This window comes from Eptesicus fuscus, chromosome 9 (genome assembly GCF_027574615.1).
Source record: "Eptesicus fuscus isolate TK198812 chromosome 9, DD_ASM_mEF_20220401, whole genome shotgun sequence".
Classification (NCBI taxonomy): domain Eukaryota; kingdom Metazoa; phylum Chordata; class Mammalia; order Chiroptera; family Vespertilionidae; genus Eptesicus; species Eptesicus fuscus.
In genome coordinates, this window is record NC_072481.1 from 35,983,264 (window position 1) to 35,995,979 (window position 12,716).

General features: G+C 44.6%; 1 protein-coding gene across 4 annotated transcripts in view; it reads left to right on the forward strand.

Annotated features, from left to right (window-relative positions):
- Positions 1-11,309: 11,309 nt before the first annotated feature.
- The window catches only part of SPATA6 (spermatogenesis associated 6), a 56,153-nt gene continuing 54,746 nt past the window's right edge, over positions 11,310-12,716 (forward strand). The window contains exon 1 of one of the 4 annotated variants that reach the window (XM_028142214.2): positions 11,310-11,501. In XM_028142214.2, the coding sequence (XP_027998015.1) occupies positions 11,451-11,501 (51 nt within the window). In that variant the 5' untranslated portion in view covers positions 11,310-11,450. The remainder of the gene's footprint in view (positions 11,502-12,716) is intronic. The other 3 variants (XM_008139337.3, XM_028142213.2, XM_008139335.3) reach the window with 3 other exon arrangements.

A 12,716-nucleotide genomic window follows, 5' to 3' on the forward strand; every position in this document is an offset into this window, starting at 1 on the left:
GGAGGACACGTGATCTGAGAAATGGGAAGAGTAAGACTTTGTATTTTGAGAGCTCCAGAGGAAAAGCTGCCCTTCCTTCAACATGAAGAGCAGAGGAGGGTAAGGGACAGAGGTTTGGGTCTGAAGAGTCAGACGCCAGAGTCCCAGTGCAAATGTGGCTAGTTGTTCCTTGAAACGTGGCTGGGTGTTTAAGCTGAAAGAGCAAGTACTAAGAATTGAAAACTTTCGGGTTAAAGTGTGGGGTTCCTTTAGGCTAGGGTTATCCTTCCTCAAAGAACCATGGCCATCATGACTGGCAACTCCCCAGCTGGCCTGCAGTGTCTCTGTACTCTGCTGGGCTGTCTTCAACAGTGCCACCACGTGGGAGCAAGATGCAACAGCAGGAGTGGAATGCCCAGTGTTTAATTCTGTCTCTACTAGTATTTGACTGTGAAAGCCTAATAGACCCCGGTTTGGATTTGATTCTTAGACAATTGGAAGAATGAAGAGGGGACTTAGGAAAGATACATTGGACTTCCAGAAAATAACTGATCTAAGGGGTGAGGGAAGGGAGAATTTGATTGTTATTGGAAAAAAGGTAACCTTATTTGCACCCTAATATTTTGGATGTGTTTATTCCAGTTAGATCACCACTGGTCTTAGCTTTCCCTTCTCTCCAACTCAGAACCAGTTTGCTATGTGTAAGCCCTTCAGCAATTAAATGATAGGAGTTAGCTCCCTCATTCCACCTTTGCTCACTCCAGAAGCACATATCTAGGGTAAACACCTCTAATCAGCCAATCCCTCTTAACTGCTTTTTTTTAGGGTATGGTTTTCAGACACCTTAGCCACTCAGGTATGGAAGTTACCAGATTTGTTGATAGCCTTGTAAAGCAGATACCAAAATCTGAAGGCAAACGACAGAATCAGTCAACACAATGCAGGGTGGAGAAGCTTTCAGGATGGCAGTTGCTGGTCCCTACCAGCATGGAAGTCTGGAGCTATTTTTATTCTTCCCAGTATGTTTGATAAGCATAGAGCAATGAGTCTCAGCTCTGGCACAGCTACATAAAAAGATATAATGAAGTAGTACATCCTTTCATCTCTTCAGAAAATTACCTGAAAAGAACTGCAAATGCAAGCTCACTCAGTCAGGCATGCTGAATTGGTGATTCAAATACTGCCACTAGCTGAGAGCTATGTGTTTTTCTAAACTCTTGTAGAGTCCTGAACAAAATAAAACTGCTCTGTACTAAAATTAGGCAAAAGTGGCTTTGAGTTTCTATGTGAAATGAAGTTAGGCTGTAAATTCAGATATTTATAAATACGTTTTTCACCTTAAAAATATGTGGAGGGGTGGGGCTTGGGGATGCTGAACACTTCATTATGTATTTCTGAATATTTCCCACTAAGTGCCAGGACAGTCATTTTTAAAAGACCCACATTTTTCTGAAACACCTATGAGGTGATAGCATTCACATGGAGAACGATTTATCTACAGCAATGCAGATTTATGCCTCAGTTTCCTCTCCTTTCAAACCCAATTTCTTTTGGAACTAAGATTTCTGCCCGAAACCCCAGCTCCCAGCCTTCCTCTTGTCAGTGCCCAGCGGCCCAGGGATGTAGGCCTGGTCCAGTTCCTACATCCCAGCTGCTCCTTGCTGGATACATCACTCAGGGCTTCTATGCAGACTGTCACCACACTCTGAAGATCACACAAGCTACTTCTCCTTGGTTGTGGCCCTCTTTATGGATGATGAGAGGGTCCTGCTTATCCACCTTGGAAACAACAGCTTCCCATGTCAGTGTCCACCCCTGTTATCGCAGATGCACCGGTTAGTGCTCACTGACCACTGACCACACTTCCTTCTGCCAGCGCCTGTGATCCTCTGCTTTCTGCAGCTGCTGGAGCCCACTCTGCCCACATGGCAGGTCAGGGAGGAATGGAATTAACACTCTCACCCAATGGCTGATGGAATGCCTGGATAAAGACGCCAGATTTCTCGCCCTTTGGATGGAATGATTCTCAGGCATCTATTCTGCACTGGCTCTCAGTGGGATTAGGCTCCAGTTCCCTACAGTGGTGATCTGCATGGCCTCCTTCCTTATCTGATTAGTTTCCTGGGGTCATCACCTCAATAAACTACTTGTACTCAAATAATTGTCTAAGGGTCCTGGGGAAGCCAAACTAAGACAGGAAAAGCGAAGATTCCAGGAATCCTGTTTGCATAAGGTCTCCAGAGGAGAAATAGTGACAGGACTTGAACCTGATGGTTGAGCCCAGATTCCAGGCATTTGAATCCTCAAGCACATTGGATCTCACAGGATGCCCTCTGCAGGATGCACAGGTTTTCAAGGAGTTCAACCTACAGGCGCGACCTATAACTCCTGCCAGGATTTTGTTGGTTTGTGAGTTAACAGGAAAGAATCATGTTTTGCACTTGATACTGGATGCTACCGTTCAACTGTCTTCCAACTTGGCCCTGGATAGCATGATCCACACTTGTCAAGAATGAATATGAAAATCAGAAAGGGCGTTGACCTTTGGTAAGCTTTATAAATAACTGTTTTCAGTAGGTTACCCGTCCTCTGAAGCCTGACTGAGGGGCATGTCTGCACTGCCTGGAGAGACTCCTCCTTCAAGGCCCCTGATAGGGAAGCCAGGGTGCAAGTGAAGAAACAGCTAAAGAATGACAGTAACTCAGCGGAGGTTCAGGTCTCTAGTCTTCTGTCATGGTAGTTGCACCCACTGACAAACAAAGCCCCTAAGAGGTGAAGTGGAGAATGACTGTGGCACCATGGCTGGCCAGCTTCAGTGGTTCCTGAGGACACCCTTCACCCCCACCCCATGGGGAAGAGAGGGATCTGGGGCTTTGCTGAGTAGGGGCTGGGTCAGAGGCCTGCACACTGCCAACTACACTGTGTTCATAGCAGGGCTGGGACACTCTAATCGGATGGAGCCAGGGGCACACTGTGCTTTGGTCAGCACATTCCAAAGCTGCTCTGTAACTTCAAACTAGACAGGGGCCTCTTTTCCTCTTTACAGTTATTGGCAAAGTATAAAATGTTTTATAGGGCAAATGCTGCCATCCACCCAGCTGTGCTCAGCAGTTCCTGCCAGCGAGGATGTTTCAGTGGGGACTCACACTAGGCTAACTTCAGGCTTAAAAGCCTGCATCTCAATGCAGCTCTTCATGCCCTTTAAATGTTGCAAATCAAAGAGGCACACAGGGAGGGTTGGTAATGGGCAAACTTCCTGCCACAGCGATGAGAATATAGCCCTTTGTGTGGTAGAACAGCTGGGGTGAAGAGGAAGGAGAACACAGGCAGCTCACCCAGGAGGTCCAAAGCCCCAGTGGACAAGCAAAGGTAGTTTCCCTGGTTCAGGTCAGGCTGGGGAGCTGATGATTCCCCAGCTTTCCCAGCATCTCTTCCTCATATATCAGCACTATCGCTCCTGCTTCCTCCTCTTCTTCCTCCTTTACTTCCCTTCCACATCTATTCATTCTTTGAGTGTCCGCTATGTGACAGACGAACAAATTTATTGTATATTCAAGAGGCGTCAGGGTCCCTGACTTGCATTAGCTCCTTCCTCAGTACTGTGTTTGCCTATCACATTTTTCTGTTCATTGCACTAGGAATATTTTCATAACAATCTTCTAATTTCTGTCACTAGAAGCATTCAACCAATGACTCGATGATCTTTTGGGGTTCTGTGGGGGAATACTTCCTATAATTCTGCTTACAATGATCTAATCCTGGTTATAAAGATGTGCTAGAGATAGGGAGAGGGAGATGAAGAGAAAAAAAATGGAGTGCGAGGGGGAGAGATGGAGATAAAGGAAAATAGAGGGGAAGAGAAATAAAAGGGGAGGAAGGTGGAGGAGAAAGGGAGAGAACAAAGAGATTGATCAATTATTTCAATCTTATATCCAAATATGCCCAAATCGAGTTGCATTGTTCTTGTTTTGTGAGCAAATAATTTCTAACTGTGTCTGCCACAAGATATTAATCCCTATCCTACTGTTTTTCTCCCCTGCTTGCTGAGTCCCAGGTGTTGTTCCAGGTGGTGCCATGGATGAACCATAATTGGTCCACACACCAGTGTTTTTCAACCTGGTTACACAATGGGATCACCTGTAGAGTTTACAACATATAATCTGCAACTGTGGGAATGAAGCCCAGGTAGCTATATTTTCTAAATTTCTCTAGGTGATTCCACTGAGGATTGAGACCACTAGTTCTCTGTCATGAATACCCTTTTCTCATTTGTGAGGTATTCCACTTCTGGCCTCCCCTACAGCTGCAGGAGGCCCTGTGACCTAGCAAAGGAGGTCTGTTGGGATGCTCCTAAAACAGCTTTTATTTCCCTATGAAAAGGGACAGGCATGACTTTCTCGTTTGTTGGTACTTCCCGTGGTCCCTTTTCCTGGTGTGAATTTGGACAACCAGCCTGAAGACCACCACCATGAAGATAAAAAAAAAAAAACATCTTTAAAGCAACAACATGCTGACCACAGTGAAATGGAAAGTCTGAAAGACCTGGGCTTGCAAACCAGGTGAGCTCCAGTTGCATCCCCCTCCTGACCACCTCCAGACTTCTTGTTATGAGAGATAATTGAATGTCTTTATTTCTTAAGCCATTGGTAATTGAGTTTTCTGTAATTTGCAAGTGAAAGCAATTTACCTAAGTATTTGGTATCTTCCTATGGTGAAAGCCATTATGATTGAAAAAAGAAAGCACAGCCCACGCTAATGGACAGACCTCAGAAAATGAGTGTTCCTAAGATGAAAATGTAAAATGGATTTGAGATCAAGTGTGTTTTATTGTTTTGTTTTGTTTTTACTAGTTGTGTTAGGTTGGTAGTGCTGCCATAACTAATGACAACAGTTTCTGGCTTAAACAACAGAAATTTATTTTCTTACAATTCTGGAGGCTCAAAGTTCAGGATCAAGGGGTTAGCAGGGTTGGTTTCTTCTGTGGCCTCTCTCCTTAGCTTGTTGATGGCCATTTTCTCTCTATTTTTTTTCTTTCTTTTTTTTTAATTCTAGACTTTATTGACTTATAGTAGGGTTTGTTTGTTGGTTTATTTTTAATATATTTTTTATTAATTTCAGAGAGGAAGGGAGAGGGAGAGAGAGATAGAAACATCAATAATGAGAATCATTGATTGGCTGCCTCCTGCATGCCCCCTACTGGGGATTGAGCTTGCAACTCGGGCATGTGCCCTTGACCGGAATCGAACCCTGGACCCTTCAGTCTGCAGGCCGACGCTCTATCCACTGAGCCAAATCGGCTAGGGCTTCTCTCTATTTCTTTGCATTCGAGTCCGTGTCCTAATCTCCTCGTCTTATAAGAACACCATTGGATTTAGGGCCCACCCCAGTAACCTCATTTAACCTTAATTACCTCCTTAAAGAGCCTATTTCCAAATAGTCACATTTTGAGATAATGGGGGTCAAGACTTCAACTTAAGAATCTTAGGGGACACATTTCAGCTCATAATCCTTGGGATTAAAATTTGGCCAGGAATAGGATGTTCATGATTGGCTTAGACCGGTGGTTCCCAATCCTGACTGTAATTACCCAAAGAAATTTTAAAAATATAGATGCCTGAGCCTCTCTCCCAAAGGTACTGATTTCATTGATCTCGGTAGGACCAGATATCTAATTTTAGGTATTGTCAACCATTATTTATCTGAGAGTCATTTACACCCATCACAGAAAATCTCTTTACTTTATTAAAAGAAAAAAACAATCCAAGAACTTTGAGGGAGAGATGAGAAGCCAATCTTGCTATGATGACTAGAAGCTGAGAGAGGAGCAATGTAAAAGGGGGTCTTCAGTGGAGGGGTCCGGATGCATATCTATTTTAAAGTTGGAAGAGACCCAACTCATTACCACTCCTCTTTCCTATAAATAAAGCCTGTAGTCCTGGTTTTTCAGCCGCTCTCTCATTCTTTCAAGAACATCGGTGACCACGTCCATTTGAGGGAGATTACCCAGATGGAACATGCAGGGAGGGGTACACCGATGGAGGGCAGTCACTGGGTGCCAATGCAGCCTTATGTGGTTTTGGTCACACCCTCAATGAGTAGGCCTGAGTTAGTTTCAGGAACTGTTATTACAATTTAATTTTGTTGAAACTGGCAGGTGGCATAGGAAGGACTGCCAGGGGCTGTTTATCACTTACTGTGCAAAGAGACCAGCCCCTGCAGACACTGCAGAGGTGCCTGCGTTTCCTAACGGTGGGACTTAAAAAGTCCTCTGAGGTCACTGCTTGTGTCATGATTTTTAAATTTGCCATTTCTGTTGGAAAATTAATTCTGGACTAGTTTAAGAAATGCGCCGTCCGCCTGTTTAACTTCTAACCCACCTGCAGTTTTAACCAAATCAAGTACGGTAAGTTTCCTGTGGCCGCTGTAACAAATTACCACAAACTTAGTGGCTTAAAACAACACAAATGTATTCTCTTACACTTCTGGAGGTCCGGAGTCTGAAATGAGTCTTCCAGGCTAAAGCCAAAGTGTTGACAGGGCTGGCTCCTCGGCAGTCTCTGGGGAAGAATCCATTCCTTGCCTTGTCCAGTTTCTAAAGGCTGCCCTTGTCTCTCACTCAGCTCACGGCCCGGATCACATCACCTCTGCTCCCTCTGCCTCCAGGATCACATCACCCTCTTTCTGACTCTGACTCCCTCTGTCCCCCTTGTGATTACTAAGACCCACCTGGATAAAGCAGGATACTCTCTCCATCTCAAGGTCATTAAGTTGATCACATCTGCAAAGTCCTTTTTGCCATAGAAAGTAATATTCACAGATTTTTTGGGATTAGAATGTACTCATCTCTTCAAGGCTATTACTCAGTTTACCATAAATACTCAGTGGCCCAGGTGAGTATTTATGTAGTGGTCATCCTAATGACCTTACAGCTTGGTAGTTGTAGATGAAATAAGTGCTATTTATTTCAGAATCCTCCACCTTCCCCAAAAGCTGCCTAGTTCCAACACCAGAGGATCCTTCTGCATTCAGAAATTCTTCCCTGAATGGGTGTGGCTTACAGTCAATGCAATGCTGTTGGCTGGTGCCCAGGCCCTTTCTTTCCCAAAAAGAGGCAGTAGTGTGGAGTCTCAGGCCACCCACTGGGGTGGCAGTGACGCCCAATTCCAGCAGATCCAGTTTGTAACTAGGGTTCAGAACTTTTATACTCTCTTCCCATGCTCACCTCTTGTTTTTCAGAAGCAAGCTCATCTATTACAAGTTCATTTCCCTGAGGCTGTTATATGAGAAATTGGAAGTGATTCCTCATTGGCTTATTACTTTCTAAAACTCAGCGGAATGGCAATCTCATTAGCATTGATTGAACTAGCATATCTTTCGTAGGGAGACAATATTAATAAAACAAAACATTCTCCTGCGTATTTATTATTATAGTTGCATAATACATTTTAAGCCAAACATTTTTTTCTCCAAGGGGTACAATTCATGTTGTTTTATATAAGAAAACTCTTACAATATCTTTTCATGCCAAACTGTATAAGAAATTTTACAAGTCTTGCTCTTCTTAAACTTTTCACACCTTTCTACAGTCTAGTGGTAAAGGTTTAGAAATAGTTCTACTTTAAAATATGCAGAATCATTCTGAGAATCAAATTAAGTGCAGAAACATGCTTTCAGAAACAAATTTATATTCAAATGCAAGATCATAATGACATATATATAATATCTATTACTGTAATAATTACTGTTGTCATCATGATTATTTGGTTGCATTGTATCTTAAATTCATTAGTATGTTTGTGAGTGATATTATTTAAAGAACAAATAATGAGAGGCAGCATTTTATAGTGGAAAGAAGGCTGCCTTTGGAGTAGGGTAGACTTGGTTCACATTCCTGCTGTGCCAGGTGCTCTGAGAGCTGGGCAAGTTCATTTACTCCAAGACCGCTTCCTCACTTGTTAAATGGGGATATAAATATTTACCTTGTAGAGATGTGTGAGGTATATAATTATGTATATAAAGTACATTATACAACCCCCGATATATAATGTATCATCACTGAATGGAATGGTTATTATTATGTTAATTGCCTTATAACTAATGAAGATACTGACAGTCAGAAATCAATTATTTTATGGAGATTGAACATGCATGAGAAAGAATAGAGGTCTTTAGAAAGGCCTCTGACCGACTGACTGTTTGGCTAGAGTCTGAGTTCCCATCCTCACTTCATAAATGCAAAGTAGACTGTATAAAAGCAAAAAAAAAAAAAAAAATCTCTAATTTATTCCTTTAAAATATTCATCAAATGAGGTAGGATTTCTGGGAAAGATTAAGAGCTTACATTTTTTATTAGACTTATGTCCCATAAAATTTTATAGAGGATAAAGGAGCGGAAGTGCAGAAGCAGTACTATTTCTGTCTTATCTGCTACCTGTGATGATAAAGCTTCCTGAGATATCATTAATTATAGTGGTGCCATTCACAATGCTGCTACTCATGCATGTTAGAATTTTTACCAAAATTCTATTTCTGGGCTTGGAAATCGGCAGCTGAATTTTTGTATGACGCTGAAACTTGAAGGCTATGACAGAAGGAACATCTTCAAATTGTTTGCTATGGATCAAATGTACTCCCTGAATTCATATATTGAAATCCTAACCTCCAATGTGATGATATTTCCAGGTGGGGCCTTTGAGAGGTAATTAGGTCATTAGGATGGAGCCCTCACAAATGGGATTGTGCTTTTATAAAATAGATCCCAAGAGCTCCCGTATCCACTTCTCCACATGAAGACACAAAGGGAAAATGGCCATTCAAGCCCAGAAGAGGGTCCTCACCAGAACCCAACATGCTGTTACCCTGATCCCGACTTCTAGCCTCTAGAAATGTGAGAAATTAATTTCTATGGTCTGTAAGCTACCTGGTCAATGCTATTCTGGCATAGTAGCCACCCAAACTGACTAGGACAGAAGCTATGCAGAGAGAGTCCAGAAACCTATGAGGGGTTTCCCCAACAGTTCAAGGGGTTTCCCCAACAGTTCAAGGTTCATCCTAATGACCTAATTACCTCTCAAAGGTTGAGGGATGAACTTTATGCGCACAGGGTGAGACCACCTGAGGCTTTCCAGTTAGCAGCTGCTACAGGGTTGGAAACAGAACAGAATTTCTTGAGATCAAGTGCTGCTGGGGAACATTGAAGCTGTGAACCTTCCATTGTGGAGATGTATTTTTTAACACTTTGTTAATACTCCTGGATTCCAAGTGATATACCAGAAAGGCTGCACCATACCAGAAAGAACCATGCCCTATACCAGTGGTCAGCAAACCGCGGCTTGCGAGCCACATACAGCTCTTTGTCCCCTTGAGTGTGGCTCTTCCACAAAACACCACGTGCGGGCACGCATGTACAGTGCGATTGAAGGAGTACCCTAATTAAGTTAATAACAATGTACCTACCTATATAGTTTAAGTTTAAAAAATGTGGCTCTCAAGAGAAATTTCAATCGTTGTACTGTTGATATTTGGCTCTGTTGACTAATGAGTTTGCCAACCACTGACCTATACTAAGGTCTGCATTAGACTTACCCTAACAAAGTCTATAATCAAGCATAACAAAACCTGTAGGGGAAACAGACTTTGGAAGTTGAGTCCTATCAAGTTAGAGGGCTTTAAAAACATCTTGGGTTGACCAGCCAGTGGTGGCTCAGTGGTTGAACATCAACTTATGAACTAGGAGGTCATGGTTCCATTCCGAGTCAGAGCACATGCCCAGGTTGTGGGCTTGAACCCGGTAGAGGGTATGCAGGAGGCAGCCAATCAATGATTTTCTCTCTCTTCCTCAATGAAATCAATCAAAATATATTTTTTAAAAAAACATCTTGGGTCTTATACATATCTGCACAAGTTTAAGGTAATCATCCAGTAATTAAACTGCCTACTAAAACATTATTCAGTTGCAATAACAAACTAGTAAATATAATTAAAAAATAAGAAACAATTTTCAATAGTATAAAGAAAAACTATAGTCCAAACCAGTTTGGCTCAGTGGATAGAGCGTCGGCCTGCGGACTGAAGGGTCCCAAGTTTGATTCCGGTCAAGAGCATCTACCTTGCACATCCCCAGTAGGGGGTGTGCAGGAAACAGCTGATCAATGTTTCTCTCTCATCGATATTTCTAACTCTCTATCCCTCTCCCTTCTTCTCTGTAAAAAATCAATAAAAATATTTTTTAAAAAGAAAAACTATAATTAAATACGTAGAAATTAAGTAGGCTCTTTATGCAAGAAACTTGAAACCTCTAGTAAAGAGCATAGAATATGAGCTAATAAATGGACAAAGATTTTATGTTGTTGGATAGGATGATGTAATATTCCTAAGATGTCAATTTCCCAAATTAGTCCATAAATTTAATGCATCATAATAAAAATTCCAGCTGAACTGTTTGAGGAACCTGATGAAGGTACTCTAAAATAAAATGAAGCAATAAAGGATCACAAATAGCTAAATCAATCTCATTAAAAAGAGACTTGCCAAACAGGATATTAAGAAGTCATAGTAATAAAGCAGTGTGATACTGTTGCAAGAATGACAGAGAGAGAAAAAAAAAAAAAGAATGACAGACAGAAGACTGGAACAGAATAGAAAACTTGAAGACAGAACTTGAGGTAATTCATTTATGACACAGGTGGTGCCACAAAGCAATAAGGGAAGTTCAGAAAGTTTAGGAGACATTGTTGGGAAATCTAGCTCACTCCCTAGAGTTAAAACAAATCGGAATCCCATATTCCTATCTAACATCAGGTACAAAGATTGAGTTTTGACGGATTAAACATCAAATGTGAAAGGTAAAACTATGATTCTGCCTTTGACTTGGGCAAGTCTCTTCTAATCCTGTTTCTTCAAGACGTCTTTGTAAACTGGATAGTGAAATTCAAATGAGAACTAATAGTTATCCTTTACACTTGGGGAAAGTGATGCCGTAGGGGGACGCCACTAGCCCACGGTGCTTCGCCACGTTAGAACTGGGGACTCAGGAGTCCAACTGTCTACCGGTCCCCTGTCCCATTACACACCTATTCTCTCCTTTGTCTGGTTTTGGGCTCACAGTTTGATGTCACAGAAGGTGACCCGACCTCACCACGCCCCTTTGAGGCCCCGCCCCCTTGCGCGCCCCCGCCCTCTCCGGCTACGCCGAGCCCCGCCCCCAGCCGCCCGCCCTAGCGCGGTGGCTCCGGCGCGTCCCCGCCCCGCGGTCCCCCGGCCACGCCCCTCCCGGATGCCATGACAACGAGTCTGCGCCCCGCGCACAGCTGCTTCTCGGGCGGGACCCAGGCTGGACCGCGGGCCCCGGCCTGGGGGCCACAGCTGCCACCGCCGCCTTCGTCTCCTCCCCGTCCCCGTCCCGCCCTGCGTCTCCTCGCCTCACTCGGGCCCGCGGCCGGGGTCCCTCCCCGCCGCCCCTCCCCGTGCGGATGCCGAAGGTGAAGGCGCTGCAATGCGCCCTGGCGCTGGAGATCCGCTCTGTGAGTACCGGTGACGCCCCGGCCCCCGCCGCCTGGGTGCCAGTGAGCCCCCGGAGTTTACACGTTCAACTCCGAGAACCCCGAGTCACCCCAAACCTCCTTCGCTCTCCGAGCCATCCTTAGGTAGCCTAGACCCCTGGTCACCTCCGTCTTCCCACCTCCCACTCCTGAGCGCCCTCCCACTCCTGTCACGTAGAGGCCTGACCCCCTCAGCACTCTTCGCTTCATCCCAATTTCCACTTGCAGTTTCTTCCAGCCATTTCTAAGCCGCCTCAGAGATCCTCCGCTCCCCCCCGCCCCCCCCACGTCAACTTTCCAGTGAGTTATTTGCGGGGCAGGCTTCTCTTTCCGTTTCTCTTTTTCTGCGCCTGTTCTCTTAGAGAGTTATTGGCCCCACTTCCCTCCTTTCTGGGGGTTGCGGGGGTGGGGGGTGGGGGAGGCAGGTAGGATAGTGAGCATTTCTTCCCAAATCGCTTCAGGCGGACTTGTTTCCAATTTCCAACCTTCTGATTAGGGAAGTATTCAAAGTCAAGCCCCTACACCCAACAACTGAAGTATGCCATCATTTCACAAAGCACCTTGCCACAGCATCCTCTTCCCTCCCGGAGCCAGCCCCTCAGAAATCATTGCAGGCCCCTCCAATCCCCAAACCTTCCCAGCATTAAGAGGCAGCCCCTGTCCTTCCCGTTACTCTGAGAAAGACATCCACCTTTAGAGAGAAACTGCTTTTCTCTGAACTCCCTCCGGAGGACCCGCAAGTCCACGCAGTTGCTCCAGACTTGCCGAAGGGGCTCCATCCCCCCAACCTGCTGTGCAAATCCAGCCCGGTCCTTCCTCTAGTGCGGGGCCTGGACCTCCCCATGCTGTGAGAAAACGCCCTTCCCCGTTCTCTGTAGAGAACCCCCTCATTCTCCTCTTCAGATGAGAGCTGCCCCTCTCCAAAGAGCTTTTCCATACCCCAGTTTGAGACCTCTAAGCAGTTTGGAACCAATAATTCCTCATTTGGTTTCTTTTCTCTCCTCCCACCTCTTTGAGTCTTCTTATCTCTCAAATCAGTCTTTTTGATCTCGTCAAAACTGGGAGTGGGTGGTGATGGGGGCTTTTAAATGTACAACATCCTTCCCCGGGTGCTGCACCACGCAGCCCTCTCACTTCCCCGCACACCCTGCATGCAAGGCTTCTCTTTCCACTTACTCCCACCCAGGCAGCATCCCC